Consider the following 22,894-nt stretch of genomic DNA (forward strand, 5'->3'; position numbering starts at 1 on the left):
TGAAAAATTGTAACAAGGAACTTTACCATCTGGGTTTAGTTCCAATTACACTTTAAGATACTAAATTGGGGGGAAAAAATTACAGCAACTCATTTCTAAAGAGGTGAAAATGGCAAACCCTTATAATTTAAAGTACTTGAAATTAACCCCATGTATTTTTACATCCATCCTCCTGATTTTTTGTATACATAAAAGATAATCCGTGCATTTATTGGATCTCCTCAGAGTCGGTTTCCGATCACGAACAATCGTGGATTTTCTGCATAAACTGACTAAACACAAGCATTGTTTTAGAAAAAGAACGCCCACTAAAACTATACTCAGCCCAAAAAAGTCCCTTAATCAACCTGTACATTTTGATTAGCGAAAGTCACCATTAAATACAGAATTAGGTTTTCATATAATTTTATTTATACTTATTACATTTAGAATAAATTACAATCTTACAAATTTCACAGTAAACTTTACATATAGTTTAATACATTTTCATGTTTTCAGTAGAACGGTAACCCACTTAACAAGGGAGTGCCTTGAATTTTTAAAAAACTAGTTTCCCTACATTTTGTAGCCTAATGTAATATTGTATTACATCACCATCACTTCCATCTTTTCTTTTGTAAATAGCTTCCATTTGACCTGATGGATTCTAGATGTGCAGTGCTCTTAATACAGCAACATGACGACAACAGCAATCAAAAAGGTATTAACCGTGTAGTCAGACACTCTACGAAACACCCTTATTACCTTCATCCTCTCAATCCATTCTAAATTTCATTTTAAAAAAAGGATACAAATATGGGGATTACCCATCTGTATACTTTTTTTTCCCTCCCCCATGTTAAGTTAATTCAATTAGTCAAACAAGTCAAGGCAAAGAAAAGACTCCAATTGAAAATATAGCCAAAGTAAAGCCAATCTACCAAAAATTCACCTTCAAACTGCCTCTTCTCAGTGGACCAAGAAATGTTATTGCTACTTTCTCAGTGTTCAGACAGGTGAAACTTACTTCCAAGTTATTTCCCATTACTAATTCCCTCTTTAAAAAAAACTGAAACATCATCAGGGCAGACATTGGAGTCATTTGTCCAAAAAGGCAGGCATTACTACTGGTTTCTACACCAAAGAATTAGAATGCCATCCTCAATAACCACAGGAAAGCAACATTTAAAGTTTTTCCAAAAGGGGAGGGGGAGAAAGAGAAATTATATCATTTAACAAAAATAAAGTCACTCATCTAAGGGTCATACACAAACTTTAGGCATCACCTTGATGGTTTACATGTTTTGCTGTTAAACAACACCCAATTCCAAATTTACATTTGTTTTAAATAACAGTGTCAGAACACAGCTCAATACAAGATGAAATTTGGTGACTTCTTAATCAGAGTCAGTTATTAACTTACCACCAGTCTGCTCATTGCCAAAGCATGGCTCATGTTGACATACAATGGCAATCAATTGTGGAAAAGTTCATTGCCTGGCATTTCCAACAAAAGGAAGCTGTGGTGAATCAGTTGGCGTCAACAGTTTCCAAAGTAAAATCAATAAATATAGAGGAAGGAGTAAGGTTTGACTGAAAAGTAAACCTTAAGGGCCATCAGAAGCCAGTTAAGAGTAGAGTACCGCTGGAGAATTCATTTAAAACGCATTGTTTGTTTGGTCAAGAGTTTTGTTTTGCAGAGGTTGAGGAGGGGGAGCCTCTTGCGAAAAGGTAATTAATAGATGACCAAGAGATATTGCAGGTATGCTGCATAAGAGAGCATTGTTCATTTATCAGCTAAAGCCCCAGAGAAACGCAACAAATGGCATCCCATACAACTGATTACACCCTTCAGCACCAAATAAAATATTTAACTGCAGTCACACATCCAATAAGTAAATTTGCAAGGCTAAGGGACAAATAGAGGTTCAAAAATTTGTCAACCGGGATCTGGCAAAGTAACAGTAGTGGAGTCAGTTTCGGAGTTAGGATGTGGGTACCAATGAACAGCAGCACTCTGGAACTGTAGGTTAAATTTCGAGATAGCTACTTTTGAATTTCTACTTTGGGAGACAGGGGTGGCAAAAAAAAAGACTTGCCTGCAACTTAAAACTTTGGCAAGCCTGAAAATTGGTCAGAGCCAGCCCTGCATAACATCTCTTATTTTCACACGCACTCTTAGACTTACGCAGTCCGGCTGCACTCTCTGCATGTGATTTTACATATCCTCAGTTCTAGTTCAAAAGCATCAGGCCTGTCCTGTGGATTTGCTGCTAGCATTTCCTTAATTAGCTGCCTCATTCCTGCATTCATAGACTTTTTCTTAACAGGAATGTTAAGCTCCATCTTGGGGTTTTCCAATAGTGCCTCGCCAAGAGGTACAATCATCGTCCCCTGGCGCACGTAGCTTCCCAATAGTTCTTTCTTGGTCTCCGAATCTATGAAAGTGATCCTTTCCAACATGGCCCAAATGATGACTCCCAGTGCAAAGATGTCTGCTTTAGCTGTATAATGACCTTCCCAAACCTCGGGTGCCATATAAAAATCTGACCCACAAGCTGTAGAAAGCCAACATCTGTTCACATTAACTGGTTCCTTTTGGTCTGCTCCCAGTCCTGAGCAGACTTTACTCAGACCAAAGTCCGCCACTTTTAGAACGGGACCTCCTCCTCCAGCTTCCGATCCGGTCTCAGTAATCAATATATTATCTGGCTTCAGGTCCCTGTGCACAATTTGGTTTTTGTGTAAAAAAGCCAAGGCACTGCTGAGCTGCAGCATGAAACTAGTGTTGGTCCGACGGTTGGGTTTTCTCGATAGCAGATATTCATTCATGTCCCCACCATCACAGAAATCCATTACAAGCCAGAGATAGTAGGAGCTTCTAGTATCAAAGCTGAGTTCCCCTTTCAGTGACGTTTCCACCAGCTTTAAAAGTAAATACAAATAAAAGTTTGTTACTGTGAAACTTATATACTTTTAGCAGAAAATACAGCTTTCCAGCTAATGAGCCTCCATTCTTGTTCAGATCTAGACATTACTACCGTGGAATGCTGAAGCATCTGATGGTCAAAATTATATATGTAATTAAATTTATTGAAGTTTGTACTCATCCAAAACAGTAATCAGCTAATTCAAAGACAAAGCTTTTGATAAGGGTTTACATTAATATATTTTTCAGGAGGAAATTAGTAACTATAGGTAGAGTGTCCAAAATCCGGAAACCTTGGGACAGAGGCCGCTCCGGATTTCAGGTATTTCCAGATCTCGGAACGTCTTTCCGACGTCCCGAATCCGGAAACGCCTGGGCTGAGGGAAGGGAGCCTGGTGGCGGAGCGGTTCCGGGTCAGCGACCAGGAAAAACCTGCATTGAAGATTTGCAAAAAAAAAAAAGTTAAGTTAAAGTTTTTATTTTTTAATTCTTTTTCAGCAATTTAGTAGGCAAGGGTTTTGTGAATGTTTAAGTTTTTATTTTGTTTTTTTGAATTTTTTTTCAGTGATTTTTCCCCCTCCCCAGGCCCAACTCGGTTTAAAAAAATACATCCGGATTCCGGAACATTTTCTGGATTCCAGACGACCCTGTCACGGATCGGCCTGATGTCCGGATTCCAGAACATTCCAAATTTCAGAACGCCAGATTTCGGATGCTCAACCTGTAGCAGAAACTTTGTCTGAATGGATACCTGTAAAACACAAAATCATCTTCAAACCCGCACAGAATGTCAGCCTTCAGATTCCCATATTATAACAAGTCAAAGAGAAATTGAAGTCACTGGTACTCATGGGGCACTCTTTGGAGGTTGGGGCTAAACAAACATTATAGAAGCACAAGGAGCTTTATTCTACATCCCATGCTTGACCTGGGACAGCCAATACTGGGTATCCAAATTGATTTTATTACCAGGTCACATTTTCCAGGGGCACAAAACTTTTTTTTTAAAGTTAACAGCAATATTTGGCCTCTCATTCAGGAGGAAGCATGTATGAAAATTGTGCACGGGAAGCTACATTAACTGGGCACCACCTAGCTGCTACCTCAAAAGCAAAGCAGAGTGGAGCAGAATACCTGTACTGTCCAAATCAACAACTACAAAAGAGATTTGGCTCTCAATGATAATCTTACTGCTTATGCATTTCTTTTTCAGTATATAGTGCAATGTTCTGAGCTACACAAAACATTATGGAGAAAGACAGCTTGTAAAGAATGCTTTCGTTCCCACCCCTACATTGGCCCATTAACTGAGTGTTTATTATCGACAGGTTTTCCAAGATTAGTCGAACGCGTGCAGAAAAAAAACTTGCTAACAGGGTTACAAGATACGGTTGCAATCGAGTAATACATCGTATTTTGTATGAATGAAGTGAAGAGTGAAAAAAATCCATCCCAGACCAATGGGACAACAGTCTCATCCAGTTTCAAATGAGCATGAATCCACATCACAAAGCTGCCCATCGCTTGTCTCTGAATAAGCAATCTCTCTTTAGAAGGATAAATGACTGGACTAATAAAAGAAAATATCTATGCCAGTTGAGCTGAAAGTACATTGCTGGCGCTGAATAAAGAGGACATAATCTGCATCTTATACATGGCCTGGAAGTTCTTAATGCTAACACAAGATGCCCAAAATGAAAAAAGTGTTCCATTCTGCAGTATTAACATGCTTCACCATAATAAGTGCCAAATACAAAAATAAGTTGTGGTATCTTGATTTCCTCACAACAGACAATATAGTGATCATTAAACTATATTAATTAGGAATTTAAGGGACCTCCTGCCATTTAACATGGTTTGGTGACCTTATCCTCATTACAGCAATATCATATGCACAATATTATATTTAATAGATCTAAAAAAGACATTTCCCCCTTGCCCATTTACACTCAAAACCTTGCATCTACATTATGGGGGTTTTGCTGTCTTTGAAGTAGAGATACACAATCAGCCATATTCAAAAATTAGCCAAATATGAAAAACTAGGGTTATTATTTCCAACCATTTATTTGACCTTTATTACCCATTCTCGTTCAAGAGGTACTATCAGCAGCCTTTTGGAACAAAAGAGGTTACCTTTAAGTAATGGGAAGAGGATGATCCATGAGTCATCTTTTGCAGCATCCCATCTTTCTGCAGGATGCACTCCTCCAGGTGGATCACATTAGGATGAAGGCTCTTGATACTGCTTAATGCCCAAAACTCTCGCAAGGCCAGTTCCACATTCTCAGGTGCGTGGCACCGAATTTTCTTGACTGCTACCCGTGCTCCAGTCTTTCTTACCATTGCTTCATATACTACACCATAACTGCCACGTCCCAACTCACGCACCAAGTTGTACTTCGGCTCTCTACTACTCGCCATGGACAAAAAATTTTTTTAAACTGGAAAGAAAAAAAAGTAATAAATTCTGCTTCATAGAACACAACAGGAAATATAGCTGTGCTTCAAACACCTGGCAAAAAAAGTAATGCTAATGAAATGTTGGACATTCAAGCCGCGAGTGTTTGAGGCAGCAGTTTTTAAAGACAGTAAATCATTATTTTTATTTAAAACAGAATTTATAGTATTAAGGCTACAGGCTTCAGAATTTCTTCAGAGGCAAAACAACCTTGCATTAGTAATATTGCGTAGACATACAGCAATAAATTACTTATTTTCCCTCAGGATGTTAGTAAATCTCATGCCTTTGTGATTACTCTGCTATCATTAAATGTTAACATTCTAGTATACATTGTCAGCAGTATAGCTGCTCTAACTTACTGGGCTTTGTTGCCGAGCAAAATTAATAATGCTGAGCACTAGCTATCTGCAGCTGGTCAATAGAAATTGAATCAGCATTGTTGCACAAAGTATACAATGAACAGTAATCATATTTAAACCCATTATTATGAATGTATTAAAAAGCTAGTTTGGGAATTTTAAGTTACACAAGAGGCATTATCACAGATATATTTACATTACTTCGGAACAAGTTTTTCAAAAATATAAAGCAGTAGTGAGAAAATAATCAAGATTTTCAAATCAGGCGTACACTATACCTTTTGCTACAATAGGTTTATGGACCAGCTTCAATGTTTATATTGTAAATCACAACTAAAACCCACACTTCACATAAGCTTTAGGATACAATACCATTGTGTATTCTCCCTCTAGCCCGCCCCCCACCACCCCCCATCACTCCACACTCCAAGCCCAAAAAGCACAGTGCCTTTGTCCAAGTAAAAGAACCGTACATATCTGCAGCATAGAAGCCATCGGCTCATCGCATCTGCATGGCTCTTTGCTAGAGCAATCTCAAACTAGTCCAATCGCTCTTTCATTGCTTCAAAATATTTAATAGAACCATAGTTTGTTGGAAGAATAAGTCTGCAAGTAAATTTTCTGTTTCTTTACTTGTGCTTTTACCATCTCTTTTTGCTTTGTACTCATATCTTGTGTTATTTATTCACTCCTGCCATCCACCCAATCACAATTCGTCCCTTTTGTACTTTCCGCTCCTCCCATCTGCTGTCCCTGTGTTTGCTTAAATTCTATTACATCTCTAACTTTTCCCAGTTCTGACGAAAGATCATCGACCTGAAACGTTAACTGTTTCTCTCGCCACAGATGCTGCTTGAATTGCTGAGTATTTCCAACATTTTGTTTTTATTTCAGATTTCCAGCATCCGCAGTATTTTGCTTTTGCTTTGCTGTTTTGTAGGATTTTGCATAGAGATTAAAACTGCAAGTATAGTCACTAGAGATATTCAAAAAGGAATATACTCAATAAATCAAAACAATGGTTCACAAGAATCAGAAGAAATGCCAAGATCACATTCTCAGTTTGAGCCAATAGTGGGATACTACTGACGGATGCTGCAATATTTCCAGGAGAATGTACTAAGGACATTTTTAAATTAGAAAACAGCACTAAAACTAAAAAAGTGAATCCAGAGCATAGTATATTGCACAATATTACCCAACACAATATCCAATTCTGTAGAGTACAGATTTCACAATACTGTCAAAGCAGTGTAAAGTTAATCCATTGTTTTCATGCAAGTAGCAAACACTGCTTACACCTGTTCTGAAGATCTGTCCGCCTCCAGATATGCTGGTTGCAACAATCTGAATTTGCCAATAACACCCTTTATGGGATCCAAATTTGGCCCACCCACTTCCTACGATCCAAACAGCTGCAAAAAGATGTCCCCGGATTCTGGCCCCTCTGCCGACTCTCCTGGGGCTTGGCGTAGCATGGAGAGTCCATTGGGGGACGGAGCTAGGGCCCTGCGCCTAAAAGAATGCAGGCAACTGTCCGCATGCGCAGTAGCTCCTCTCATGATGATGATGCGTGCCTGCAACATGGGACCCAACGCATCCCGCCCCATCCCGGGCAGAGTGGCCTGCCGCACAGGCTGGCCCGCTGCCTTCCCGCGCCGAGGGCTACAAGAAACAGATTGGTGCGGGAAGGCTTTTGATCGGGAGGGGGGGGGGGGAAAGAGGGAGAGGGGCCGGGGGGGGGAAGGAGAGAAAAGAGAGAGGAGTTTTGATTTGGGGGAGGGGTGATAACTGTGTAGCCAGTTTATGAGCTTACTCAAGACTTTCCTTAAGCCTGTTGATGAAAATACTTTTCTACGAGCAGGAGATACTTCTATTTTTAATTTGGATATTTTGAAAAAATTATCTAAATATGTTTTGTCTCTACTTTTATTTTTGTAGTTTAAGCTTCCATGAATGCTTCTGTTGTATAGTAAATTAACTTTGCGAAGTTTGACAGTCCTGTATAGCTGTTTGATCCTATTCACATTCTTTAGTAAAATCATTAAGTACCTACCTGCGCTGATTTCTTAACTCTCTGCAAGGGTTTTCTGTGCGGCCACAAGTGGCCACATACGCTGGCCTACGTTAGTTTGGAGCAACTATTAGCTGTCCAAACTGGCGTAGGTGGCTCGTAATGTCCCTTCTTGAACAAAAACTAAAAAAATCCTAACTAACTCACTTATACTGGGGCAAATTGAATGTGCAAAATGGGGATTTTTTTTTAAAAAGATACTCCAGAAAAATCAAGTTGCTCCAAAAAAAAAACTGAGCAACTCCTGGGCAATTTTGGGCCCAAGTATTGTAAAAACTTGTCACATTTTTGTGCACAGAATCACCTTAACCATAAAGCCCTATAATGCACACATTTCTATAATGGATTTAATGTAGTACAGTAGTCCAGAAATGCAAGGGTTTCAAGGTTTCCGAATTAAAATTGTGAAATTGTCAATGTACAGAACACAAAAACAACAATTTAATGTTTCAACTATTCAGGACACAAACCTACAGCTGTAAAAATGAAAGTAGTATAAACATTCCATATTCAAGGTAGACTCGTGCTATCAGAACTAGAATTGGCCACTAGATCAAAACAAAGTTTAAATATCATGTTGACTAATGGACAAAATAGTTACACAAATCAGGCCTCACTGAAATAATTAAGATTAATTGCAACACCAAGCTTTAGAATCCAAGCTATTACATTTCCTTTACTTGATCCAAACACCTGGTACATGGGGGAATAAAGAAAAAGCCCCTTTTGTATAAAAACTTTGTGGCAATATTTTTAAATTCACATTTGCATAAGCATAATAGCTGTTCAATTTACCACCAGTCTCATCACATTCTAACTTGGATTAGGACTACGGCAGGCGATGAGAGAACAAACACAAGGGAAAAACCTACTTGACCTCGTCCTCACCAATCTACCAGTTGCTGATGCATCTGTCCATGACATGATTGGCAGCTGTGACCACTGCACAGTTCTTGTGGAGACAAAATCCCGTCTTCACACTGAGCACACCCCTCCATCGTGTTGTGTGGCACCATGTCAAATGGGATAGATTCAGAACAGATCCAGCAGCTCAAAACTGGGCATCCATGAGGCGCTCTGGGCCATCAGCAGAATTGTATTCTGCCATTCAATAAGATCATGCCTGATCTGATCTTGGCTGCAACCCCACTTCCTTGCCCACACCCCATAACCCTTAATTCCCTCATTATTCAAAAATCTGTCGCTCTCCACCTTAAATATATTCAATGACCCAGCCTCCACACCTCTCTAGGGCAGAGAATGCCAAAGATTCACGACCCAGTGAGGAGAAATTCCTCATTTCCATTTTAAATGGGCGACCCCTTATTCTGAAACTACGCCCACTAGATCTAGATTCCCCCACTGCATCTACCTTGTCAAGCCCTCTCAGAATCTTATAAATTTCAATAAGATCACCCCTCATTCTTCTCAACTCCATTGATTATAGGCCCAACCTGCTCAATCTTTCCACTAGACAATCCCTTAATCTCAGAAATCAACCTGGTGAACCTTCTCTGAACTGCCTCCAATGAAAGTAGATCCCTCCTTAAATAAGGAGACCAAAATTGTATGCATGGCCCGGCATATCCCTCACTCTACTATCACGCCAGGGGAACAATCCTGGTTCAATGAGGAGTGCAGAAGAGCATTCCAGGAGCAGCACCAGGCATACCTAAAAATGAGGTGCCAACCCAGGGAAGCTGTAACACATGACTACATGCACGCTAAAGAGCAGAAGCAGCATGCTATAGACAGAGCTAAGCAATCCCACAATTAACAGATCAGATCAAAGCTCTGCAGTCCTTCCACATCCAATTGTGAATGGTGGAGGACAATAAAACAACTAACAGGAAAAGGAGGCTCCATGAATATCCCCATCCTCAATGATGACAGAGCCCAGCACATAAGTGCAAAAGACAAGACTGAAGCGTTTGCAACCATCTTCAGCCAGATGTGCTGAGTGGCTGATCCATATCGGCCTCCTTCCGAGGTACCCACCATCACAGAAGCCGGTCTTCAGCCATTTTGATTCACTCCACGTGATAAAGAAATGGCTGAGCACACTGGATACAGCAAAGGCTATGGGCCCCGACAACATCCCGGCTGTCATGCTGAAGACTTGCGCTCCAGAACTAGCTGCACCTCTAGCCAAGTGATTCCAACAACACTGGCATCTACCAGACAATGCAAAACTGCCCAAGGTAGGTCCTGTGCACAAAAAGCAGGACAAATATAATCCAACCAATTACCACTCCATCATTCAACTCTCAATCAGCAGCAAAGGTGATGGAAGATGTCATCAACAGTGCTATCAAGCAGCATTTACTCACCAATGCCCTGTTTGGGTTCTGCCAGGACTGCTCGATTCCAGACCTCATTACAGTCTCGATCCAAACATGGACAAAAGAGCTGAATTCCAGAGGCGAGGAGAGAGTGACTATCCTTGACATCAAGGCAGCATTTAACAGTGTGGCATCAAGGAGCCCTAGTAACATTTAGGTCAATGGGAATCCGGGGAAAAACTCTTCACTGGCTGGAGTCATACCTAGCACAAAGGAAAATGTTTGTAGTTGTTGAAGGCCAATCATCTCAGCCCCAGGAGTTCCCCCATAGCAATGTCCTAGGTACAACCATCTTCAGCTGCTTCATCAATGACCGTCCCTCCATCATAAAAGGTCAGAAGTTTGGATGTTCACTGATGATTAAAACTGAACTCTGTGCAAACACAACTCCTCAGATAATGAAGCAGTCCATGCCCGAATGCAGCAAGACCTGGACAACATTCAGGCTTGGGCTGATAAGTGACAAGTAACATTCATGCCACACAAGTGCCAGGCAATGACTATCACCAACAAGCAAGTCTAACCACTGCCCCATGACATTCAACGGCATTACCATCGCTAAACCCTCCAACATCAACATCCTAGGGGGGTACCATTGACCAGAAACTTAACCAGCCACATAAATACTGTGGCTACACGAGCAGATCAGAGACGGTGTTCTGCGGTGTGTCTCACACCTCCTGACTCCACAAAGCCTTTCTACCATCTACAAGGCACAAGTCAAGAGTGTGATGAGTGCAGCTCCAACAACACTAAGAAGCTGAACACCATCCAGGACAAAGCAGCCTGCTTGATATAGACACCCCATTCACCACCTTAAATATTCACTCCATGCACCACCACCGCGTCATGGCTGCAGTGTGTACCATCTACAAGATGCACTGCAGCAACTCGCCAAGACTTCTTCAGCAGCACCTCCCAAACCTGCGACCTCTACCACCTCGAAGGACAAGGGCAGCATATTCCCCTCCAAGTCACACACATTCTGACTTGGAAAAATATAATGTGCCTTCATAGTCGCTGGGTCTTGAAACTCCCAACCCAACAACACTGTGGGAGTACCTTCACTAATAGGACTGCAGCGGTTCAAGGCAGCGGCTCACCACCACCTTCTCAAGACCAATTAGGCATGGGCAACAAATGCTGGCCTTGCTAGCGACACCCACGTCCCAGGAATGAAGAAAGAAAACAAAATAATTGTTTTGTAAATTGGAACTAATGAATCTACTCATGTCCTAAAATGAGAAAACCATTATATGTTAAGACATGACTGCTGCCAACAAAATATAGTTGCACATGCACAGTTCCAGTGTTTTTTTGGATGTTCTCACCAGACTTCCACAGATTGGAAAGAGAGAAAGGAGGGAAGTGGGTGGAGAAAAGAGATGGCTGCTGCCAAACAGAGCTGAGAGAGAAAGTTAACATGCATGCGCTGCCATACTAAGCCAAAAAGAAAATTAAAATTAAAAGTTGAATTGATGTTTCTATCAGCTTACGAAAGTTAACATTTATGCACAACTTCCGGTTCGTTGGCAGTAGTCACTCCGTTATAAGTTTCTATTCTCCATCTGCAGTCTTAGGATCATCATTGTTCATCCAGAAAGTGACTGCATGCAATCGAAATGGTTGCATGCAATGGTTACACCAAAATATGGCATTGCCACTTAAAAATTATTTACTGGATATTTATAATTAGTTGCATTCACATAGTTCACATTTTTCTAAGGAATAAGATCAGGATTTTCAGTTCAAATTTGGCAGTTGCTGTACACAAATTTTAAATGGCAAATACATGCCTATACTGAAGTACCACTAAAGCAGTACAGTTGTACTGCTTCTGAAATCACCAGAGAACCTCCCGCAACACCAGTTACGTAATTTGTTAGCAAGCTGCTAAAATAGGGAGCTACGCAAATCTGTATCTTCTGGCCCTGCATGGCAATCAGCAGCATCCAAATAAGATCACTTCAGCACCAGATGAAAAATGGCACCATCACCAGAGAGAGAAGCAATAAGCTTAGATTTAGATTCAAGTGGGGAGTATTACTGTACAACAAAACATCTTGCCAAAGGATGGCAAGAGCTTTGATCCTCTACTCTGCTGACTTCACACATTCACTGCAGATTTCCAATGGTTACATATATATTCTCTTTTTAAAAAAAAAGTGATGTTCCACACAAACAAATGCAATGCACTGGAATGATGGGCTATTCCCCACAGTGAATTTCTGATTTTAGCCATGGCTACCATGGTGAGGTACCTAATGGTGTAGTCATCAGAGGATGGCAATATGTTGCATGATAAATTCTCCACAGCAACATTACAGACCTTCATTACTTTTATCGATATCATTGTGAACATCTTCCCCACATCACTTCAATACTATCAACTTTAAATAGTAAAGTTACAATACACAATCATTTCCCTTGAAATAGCATAATAAAACCACAAATCGGAAACACTAGAAAACAGAGGTCAATTACCGCCCCCCCCCCCCCGCCCCCCCCGCCACCCGCCAAAAAAAAAGATCTTGCAGATAGGACCAATAATTTCCAATCTTTCCCTTCTGATGTGATCAATCATTTGTGCATTCCAATTTTGACTGCAGATTTCAAAATGGTTATTTTTCTCATCAAAGAAGTGGTAATGTCAGGTGTTAACCACAAAAGAGAGTTTGGAAACCTTCCCAGCCTAAATATTTAATAGTGTGGAGAATACAGAAGCTGGGCACAGGGGTTGTCCTCATCCATATCATTTGCATCTTATTCTACCTGTAACATATGAATTATCCTACATGTACTCCAATTGCATCAATAAAACAAGTGTTAGAAACATGCAACATTGTGCATAAACTTTACCTTTTAGTATCCACCAAAGTAAAAAGGCAAAATAATGGATTATAGGTTTTACTGCTACAATGGTGTTATATTCTTCTTGACATTGAATTCCTTATAGCAGTCTTTCTTCATCACCTTTAAATAATGTACAGGTTATCACATTACTGCAGCAAAATTTGCAATACCAAAAGTTACCCTGGACAGCCACTGGCTATATTTCAGTCCAGTATGACATCACATCATTATGACCATCAACCTAGCTCAAATTTAGTTAAGCTTATCCAGCAAAATGCTAGTGGATTTTTACCAGTGAATACACTACAACCACTAGTAATATTTCATTGACAATACTAAGATTCTCAGGTTCTACTGGCCCAAAATTCTAGAAGCTTTCAGCCAGATTACTACAGATATCACTAAAATGACTTGCAAGTTAGCACTACATTTTTACAAGTTGTTTTGCCGAATTACTAGTGTTGTGGGGATTTCATCATCCTTTTGTCAAAGCTCCTGTTACTGTCCTCCACACCTTCATTCATCATGCATTCGGACAATCCATGGTTATTCTTGCATTGACTTATGTACTGCTGCATCATAGCTTGTGGATGGTTTTGGCGAATTGAAGGATTAGCCTTTTGGTTGCATTTGCACCATCAAGATTCCCATTACCCTCCTTCAGGCATTCATCTGCCTGAAGCCATTAGCCCATTGAGGTATTTTCAGGATTTCAATAAAGTGCATCTCCGTCCCTCCCTTCCCTCCACACCCCGTAAAAGTCACAGTGTCGAAGCTCCGAGTAGAGCGCTTATTTTGGGAGTCTTGTGTCAGGCATGCAGTCAATGTGGCTCATTCAACGGAGCTGATCAAGTGCAGTCAATGCTTCGATGCTGGGGATGTTGGCCTGAGCGAGAACACAGACATCGGTGCGCCTATCCTGCCAATGGATTTGCAGGATCTTGCGGAAGCAGCACTGATAGCATTTCAAGGTGCCTGCTGTACATAGTCCATGTTTCTGAGCCATATAGGAGGGCGGGTATCACTACTGCTCTGTAGACCATGAGCTTGGTACCAGGTTTGAGGTCCTGATCTTCAAAAACACTCTTCCTCAGGCGACTGAAGGCCGCACTGGCACACTGAAGGGAGTGTTGGACCTCGTTGTCGAATACCCATCCTATGCAACATTGATACCCCCACCATTCCCTCAGTACAACAACCATCACCACAGCCTCAATAATCATGGGCGACTTTAATCTTCATATAGATAGATTGGACAAATCAAATAGGCAAAGGTAGCCTTGAGGACCATAGAAACATAGAAAATAGGTGCAGGAGTAGGCCATTCGGCCCTTCGAGCCTGCACCGCCATTCAATAAGATCATTTCCTCAGTACCCCTTTCCTGCTTTCTTTCCATACCCCTTGATCCCCTTAGCCGTATGAGCCATATCTAACTCCCTCTTGAATATATCCAATGAACTGGCATCAACAACTCTCTGCGGCAGGGAATTCCACAGGTTAACAACTCTGAGTGAAGAAGTTTTTCCTCATCTCAGTCCTAAATGGCCTACCCCTTATCCTAAGGCTATGTCACCTGGTTCTGGACTTCCCCAACAGAGTGTATTCAGGAAAGTTTCTTCAAACAATATGTTGTAGAACCAACCAAGAAACATTTTAGATCTGGTAATGTGTAATAAGGCAAGATTAATTTATGATCCCATCGTTAAGGATCCTCTAGGGAAGAGTGATTATAACCATGATAGAATTTCACATTGAGTTTGAGGGTGAAAAACTTGGGTCTGAAACTAGTATGTTAAACCTAAATAAAGACAAATTACAAAAGGTATGAAGATAGAGTTGGCTAAAGTGAACTGGGAAAATAGATTCAAATGTCAGATGGTAGATAAGCAGCGGCATACATTTAAGGAGATATTTCATAATTCTCAACAAAGATATATTTCCATTGAGAGAGAGTCTACGAGAAGGTGTCAAATTGAAAAAGGCATACAAAGTTGCGAAGATTAGGAAAATTTTTAGAAACCAACAAAGGCGGACTAAAAAGAGAGAAAATAGATTGAGTGTAAACTAACAAAAATTATAAAAAATGACTTGCAGTAAGAGCTTCTACAAGTAGATAAAAAGGAAGAGAGTAGCAAAAGTAAATGTTGGTCCCTTAGGAGGATGAAACTGGGGAATTAATAATGGGAAGCAAGGAAATGGCAGAGACTTTGTACAAGTATTTTGTATCGGTCTTCACGGTAGAAGACACTAAAAGCATCCCAATAATAGTTTAAAATCACAGGGCAAACGGGAGGGAGGAATTTAAAACAATTATCACTAGAGAATGGGACTAAAGGCTGAAAAGCCCCCTGAACATGACAGCCTGCATCCTAGGGCCTTAAAAGAAGTGGCTGTAGAGATAGTGGATGCATTGGTTGTAATCTTCCAAAATTCCCTAGATTCTGGAAAGGTCCCAGCAGACTGGAAAACCGCAAATTTAACGCTCCTATTCAAGAAAGGAGGGAGACAGAAAGCAGGAAACTATAGGCCAGTTAGCCGAACATCTGTCATTGGGAACATGCTGGAATCTAGTATTAAGGTAGTAGTAGCAGGACATTTAAAAGAAAGACTTGAAAGAAAGATTTGCATTTATATAGCATCCTTCACAACCACCGAACATCTCAAAGCCCTTTACAGCCAATGAAGTTCTTTGAGTAGAGTCATTGTTGTAATGTGGGAAACACGGCATCCAAGTTGCACACAGCAAACTCCCACAAACAGCAATATGATAATGACCAGATAATCTGTTTTGTTATGTTGATTGAAGGATGAATATTGGCAAGGACACAGAGGATAACTCCCCTGCTCTTCTTCAAAATAGTGCCGTGGGATCTTTTACATCCACCTGAGAGCAGATGGGACTTTGATTTAACGCATCATCTGAAAGACAGCACCTCCACCAGTACAGCACTCCCTCAGCACTGTGCTGGAGTGTCAGCTTAGATTTATTTATGTGCTCAAGTCTCTGGAGTGGGACTTCAACCCACAAACTTTTGACTCTCAGGCACGTGTGCTGCCCACTGAGCCACAGCTGACACTTTTAGAAAATCATAATAAAACCATGTTGACTCTACTGGATTGTATGAAAGGGAAATAGTGTTTGACAAATGTATTAGATTTCTTTGAGCATGTAATGAGCAGGGTGGATAAGCGAGGAACCAGTAGATTCCCAAAAGACATTCAATAAGGTGCCACATAAAAGGTTACTACACAAGGTCAAAGCTCATGGTGTTGGGGTAATATATTAGCATGGAGAGAGAATTGGCTAACTAACACAAAACAGAGAGTCGGAATAAATGGGTCATTTTCAGGTTGGCAAGCTGTAACTAGTGGGGTGCCACAGGGATCAGTGTTGGGGCCTCAACTATTTACAATCTATATTAATAACTTGGATGAAGGGACTGAGTGTATTGTAGCCAAATTTGCTGACGATACAAAAGATAGGTGGGAAAGAAAGTTGTGAGGAGGACACAGAGTCTGCAAAGGGACATAGACAGGTTAATTACGTAGTCAAAAATTTGGCAGATGGAGCATAGGGTTATACACTTTGGTAGAAAGAATAGAAAAGCAAAATATTATTTAAATGGAGAGACTCTGCAGAATGCTGCGGTACAGAGGGATCTGGGTGTCCTCATACATGAAACAAAATGTTAGCATGCAGGTACAAGTAATTAGGAAGGCAAATGTAATGTTGGCCTTTATTACAAGGGGGATGGAGTATAAAAGTAGGAAAGTCTTGCTACAACTGTTGGTGAGACCACACCTAGAGTACTGGATACAGTTTTGGTCTCATTTAAGGAGGGATATACTCGCATTGGAGGCAGTTCAGAAAAGGTTCACTAGGTTGATTCCTCATGATGTCTTATGAGGAAAGGTTGAACAGATTGGGCCTATACTCATTGGAGTTTAGAAGAATGAGGTGTGATCTTACTGAAACATACAAGATTCTGAGGGGGCTTGAACAGGGTAAATGCTGAGAGGATGTTTTCCCTCATGAGGGAATCTAAAACTAGGGGGCATAGTTTCAGAGTAAGGGGTCGACCATTTAAGATGGAGATGAGGAGGAATGTCTTCCCTCAGAGGGCCTAAATCTTTGGAATTCTCTACCCAAGAGCTGTGGAAGCCGAGTCATTGAATATATTCAAGACTGAGATAGACAGATTTTTGAACTATAGGGGAGTCAAGGGTTATGGGGAACAGGTGGGAAAGTGGAGCTAAGGCCAAGATCAAATCAGCCATGATCTTATTGAATGGCGGAGCAGGCTCATGGGGCTGTTTGGCCTGCTAATCCTATTTCTTAAGTTCTCCTGCCTGCAATGCCTTTGCTCATCTTGAGACAAATTAGAGCTTGCCAAATTTCACTGTCAAAACTACTTTTGCTGCAGATATCAAGAACCGTCAGAAAACTGCACAAATGATTCAAGATAATTTTGACACCATTGAATCCTGCACTCTATGCCCATCTGAACGCTCATATAAAAATAGCACAAAGAGTAGGAGAGAATGCTTTACCTCTGAAATTCCTAGGGCTGATACACTGATCCAGCAGGACCAGGAATCCTATTAAAGATCCCTTCAGATAACTAGTCACCAATAGGTTATAATACTAGGCGATAAAAAAATAAGGGCATAGAATTACACTATTCTGATTTTATATTAGCCATGCAAGTATACATTACATATCATCTTATTGGTCAAATTGTATGTATGCTACATACCTCTTGCAGCATTGCACAGAATATGATAAACGGAAAGCAAATAAAAACAAATGCTTTAAAATATGAAACAAAACAGAAAATGCTGGATACACTCGGATCAGTCTACATCTGTACAGAACAGAGAAGTTAACATTTCAGTGTAAACCCTCGTCACTGACATCTGCTCTCTCTCCACAGACGCTGACTGACCCAAGCATTTCCAGTTTTGCTAAATAAGATACAAAAATCACTAAAGTAGTGATACAGGTTAATAAGGCCATTAAAAAAAAGCAAACAAAGCACTGGCTTCATTTGAGGGATAAAATTGAAATGCAGAAAAGTTATGTTAAACTTGGATAGACCACACTTACTGTGAACAGTTATGGTCTCCATATTATAAAAAAGGACAGAGGCACTGGAGAAGATGCTAGAATGATACCAGAACTGACAGGTTATACTTATCAGGAAAGATTGAACAGGCAGGAGCTCTTTTCTCTCGAAAAAGGAGGAGGCTGAGGAGTGACTAAAGAGGTCTTTAAGATTATGAAAGGGATCAATAGAGTAGAGATGTTTCCACTTGCGGACGAGACCAGAACTAGGGGCCATAAATAAAAGATAGTCACCAATAAATCCAATGGGGAATTCAGAAGGAACTTCTTTACCCAGAGCTTGCTTAAAATTTGGAACTTACTATCACAAAGAGTAGTTGAGACAAATAGCATGGATGCATTTAAGGGGAAGCTAGATAAGTACATGTGGGAGAAAGGAAGCAAAGGTTATTTTGATGGGGTTAGATGATGAAGAAGGGTGAGAGGAGGCTCATGTGGAGCATAAACACCGGCATAGATCTATTGGGCCAAATGGCCTGTTTCTATGCTGTAAATACAATGCAAGATGACATGCTGTTACAAATTTGGGGTCTGAACTAGATATCCTCTTGGGTCTAGTGACACTAGTCCCTTCTATTGGCAGACTAGATACCCCTTACAAAAACAGGAGTTTGCTCTACCGCTTGTTACCAAGTCTCACAAAAGCATGCTGCAAGGGCTGCAACAATGAAAGTCCCTTACAAACTATATGCTGCCATCCTGCATGTGCCCCTAAATATGTTTATCATTTTTTGAAAGGCAGATAGGTGAACACTCATGAGACAAGGCCAATTCTAAGTTATTAAACTTGTTTACTAAATTTTAAATTAATTAGTTTGTAATGCTCCTTGTGACATTGAAAATGAAGTACACCACACTAACCCCCATTAGCAGGCTTTACAGATTGGCAATCTTCCCAAATCTACTCAGCACTAAAGGATACAGCTAGACTCTGAGTCCAACTTTCTTGCATGCTTGCAATGTCTGGGAATTGGCCATATGAGCTACCAATCAAAACACCTGCTGCCCGCCATAGTAAAGCATGGGTTCCTGTCAGCTAACCCTCAGAGCTCACATGAATGCCATCATTTCAACACATCGTGTGTGAAAGTTTACTGGAATAATTTTAACAAACCACCACTGTCTCAAACTGATGTATGTTGGAAACACTATTTGTCAACCAGTTCATCCAGCTTGAATCACTTTTGTGCTAAATTCTAATCTACATACCCAATAGCTGTTGTGTTGTAGACCCACCCTCTGGAGCCAAACTTAACTGAATAACATTGCATTATTGTGACTTCATCCAAAATTCCTCTTAAGACATAGTCAAAAATTCTAAATAAAACTGGCAGTAACACTATACCACATAACATACTGTGAATTATTCAAATCACAATCGTTGTCACATACAGTATAATCAGGCCAAGCGTTTAATACTCGGATCATTGCTCATATCTGCACAGAGCAATAGTCAATCCTCTGCCAAATCTTGATTTCATATTACAATATACTTAGCAATTAGATACATTTACAAAAACTCTTGCATCACATGAACATCCGTATTCCTCAGTGTTACTCCAATGCATCCAATATTCTACATTCCTCCAAGTTTGGCAATTATCTCAATCTTTTCCCATTCTTGAATTTCTCCTAAAAAATAGTTGATAAGGTGGCACCATAGTGGTTCACTAAAGTATGGGGCTTCTTCAGCAATACAAATCTTCTTTACATTCTCATTGCAGTCCCCTTTTATTCACAAAGCAAATGAATAACTGAAAAAATGCAATCTCCAGATCTAAAATAAAAAATGTCAATGTCAAAGAAAAAGTTAACAGAAATTTCCATTATTATTAAATTTAAACTAAACTACTTTAATTGCACCCCCCCCCACCCACCCCACCCCTTCCGTCATGCAGCAGTGTTCAATTTTCCTTCTCAAAAAGCAGTGAAGAAATTTTGCATCAGGAAGGTGAAACTGTCAAAACAACCACAAACCTTTTTTTTTAAAAAAGTGCCATAGCATTTCTGCACTAGAAATTTAACAAGGATTTTTCTCCCTGCCCATACAACCACAGCAAGACATTACATCGTAATATCTAAAGTGGTATATTGGGCTTCAAAAGAAAATCACTTTAAAATGTCACTAGGGTCAAAAATCAAATATAAACTGGGAAGAGAAGGATCAATTCAAACATTCCTCTCAAAATTAACCAATTGCATTTTTCTGAGAGTCAAAGAATATTATCTTAAAACAACCAAAATTTTATATATCCACTGTAGAGCAACATAGCCTTTCCTTTGATATCTGCCTATGAAAGGAAATATTTTTGTTTTCCTTAAAACTTGGGTGTGCAGATGGTGGTGAGAGTTGGAGAAATGTAAAACAGTAAAATAAAATGTTCGCTGTCCATCTTGCACAGCACAACGAGCAGCAAGAACTGGAGCAAAATGGGTCAATTTACAAACCCCCTCCCCATCCCACCAAATGATTGCAAACATACCTAAAGTGCTAAAAGAAAAAAAAGATTTAGCTAATAAATTACCCATGGCCAGTTGATAAATATATATATATTTAAAAGCTGGCAACAGATTTGGGAGGGGGGCTTCAGAAACTCATTTCAGAAAGCCACCTGGAACTTTATCATCATAGGCAGTCCCTTGAAGCGAGGATGATTTGCTTCCACGCCAAAAAGGAATGAATTCACAGGTGTTTCATCTGGACCTAATATTCCAGATCCCGAACGACATCTTGGAGGGTGGAAGATGCCTGTGCTTGGATTTTTTTTTAAAAAACGTGTGGTGGCCATTGCACACCAGCCACCACACGGGCTTGACAGAGCTAGGTCTTGGTCCAGTGGCAAGGATTACCCAAGACAACTGGAGACCAGCTCTGCTGCACGGATGGAGCGTACACACATATCACAGTGTGGGCTCGCCCATGCTGCCCCTGGGCCTCTCCTGGGTCCCGGTCACTTCCTTCTACAAACTCTTGTCGCTCCTTCGCCCCTCCTGCTATGCCTGCCCGCACTGCAATCAGCGACCTGACTTCGCAGCCGTCGCCCTCCTGCAGTGGTATGCCGAGCAGCGTGCAGCGGCCTGGCCCGGACCGGAAATCAGCACGGTCCCGGCCTGCAAAACCATCAGCAGGCCAGGGCCATCAGAGGGGAACTATATACTGTAGTGGCAACTGACATAGCATTGGGAAATATTGACATAGCAACTTACAATGGTAAACAATGGCAAGATCAAAAATCACGACAACAGGGAGTAAGATTTAGAGTCAGGAAGTATATGCCTTCTTTGCACAAGATTTTTAATGTACAGACATAGGTTTTAATAAAAATAGGATTTCGATAGAGTGAATAGGTAACGATTATTTACTCTGGTTGACTAATCAGTGATGAAGAGCCATCAATTTAATAGTCACCAAGAGTGAAGAGAGGGGTTAAGAGAAATTTATTTATGCAGAATTGCCATGAGTGAATAGATACATTCAGATTATTTTGTCCTCCCATATTGCAACAGGATTTCAAAGTTTAAAATAACCTTTAAAACAAGGAATGTATTAAATAATTTTAGCCATTTAATCTACTACATAGCTTGATGTGTTCAAATCGGTATTTACCACTGTTCATTTCTCCATAAATCAGAAAAAAAAACTGTTTAGTGCATAGAATATAGGTTCAGCTGCTTTTTGAGGATACAGTATGTTTCAGGGATCTAATAACACTAATAAATTATATGAGCTTTGTAATTACACCTTGTGATGCTTTTTAACTTATAACAATGTGCTTTGGGATTCTGAGATTGGATAAGGCGTTTTAAAATGCAAGTCTTGCTTCTTCATATTTGCTTCCACAATACTTTCCCCCAGAGGCACATACATGACATACATATATATCAAAGATTCACCAAGTGCTGTGGAAAAATTCTGTCCGTTGAGCCGTTAAAGGTAAAAAAACATGGAAACAATCATGTTTACATGAAAGAATACATAGAGTGATTGCAAAAGTAGTAACTTTGAGATATATTATATTACTCATTTCCGTGGTTTATGATGTAATTCAGCCCAATAAAAAAGTTATTTTCCTTAATGCATTATAATATAATTCACCCGCAGGCATTAGATTACTATTTTGTAATCCCATCTTCATAATCCACTTATGGAATATAACAAATACTCGATGGGAAGCTATTAAGTACAGAACATAATCACTTCATTTGATACCCAAAAAAATCCAAATCCAATACTGGAAAGTCAATTAACCCATATTTTATTTGGAACACTAACAGACATAGTACAGAACTAACATTAAGAAAATCTTAGAGCTAGACTTGCATTAAAAAAGAAAGTGAAACTAATCAACTCCAAACCCATCTAAAACTGAATAGTGGCTGCTGTTGAGCGCAAAATGAATTAAAATCTGATCAAGCATATTTCACTGAAAGCAACACATATTGGATCAGGGACTTCAGTTACGTGGATAGACTGGAGAAGTTGGGGTTGTTCTCCTTAAAGTCGAGAAAATTTGAGAGGAGATTTGATAGAGGTGTTCAATATCACGAGGGGTCTGGACAGAGTACATAGAGAGAAGCTGTTCCCATTGGCAGAAGAGTCAAGAACCAGAGATTTAAAGTGATTGGCAGAAGAACCAAAGGCGACATGAGCAAAAAAAAACATTTTACGCAGCGATGGTCAAGATCTGGAATGCACTGCCTGAAAGGGTGGTAGAGGCAGACTCATTTATGGTTTTTAAGAGGGAGTTGGATAAGTACCTGAAAGAAA

At 40.2% G+C, this 22,894-nt stretch overlaps 1 protein-coding gene across 2 annotated transcripts in view; it reads right to left on the bottom strand.

Annotated features, from left to right (window-relative positions):
• Positions 1–463: 463 nt before the first annotated feature.
• LOC139279307 (serine/threonine-protein kinase PDIK1L-like) overlaps positions 464–22,894 on the bottom strand; it is a 30,645-nt gene continuing 8,214 nt past the window's right edge. The window contains exons 1-3 of one of the 2 annotated variants that reach the window (XM_070898435.1): positions 10,136–10,308; positions 5,045–5,352; positions 464–2,904 (exon numbers count right to left, since the gene is read on the bottom strand). In XM_070898435.1, coding sequence (XP_070754536.1) covers positions 2,164–2,904; positions 5,045–5,332 — 1,029 coding nt within the window. In that variant the 5' untranslated portion in view covers positions 5,333–5,352; positions 10,136–10,308 and the 3' untranslated portion in view covers positions 464–2,163. Of the gene's footprint in view, positions 2,905–5,044; positions 5,353–10,135; positions 10,309–22,894 lie in introns of those variants that run through there. The other variant, XM_070898434.1, reaches the window with a different exon arrangement.

The sequence above is a fragment of the Pristiophorus japonicus genome, chromosome 14 (assembly GCF_044704955.1).
Source record: "Pristiophorus japonicus isolate sPriJap1 chromosome 14, sPriJap1.hap1, whole genome shotgun sequence".
Classification (NCBI taxonomy): Eukaryota; Metazoa; Chordata; class Chondrichthyes; family Pristiophoridae; genus Pristiophorus; species Pristiophorus japonicus.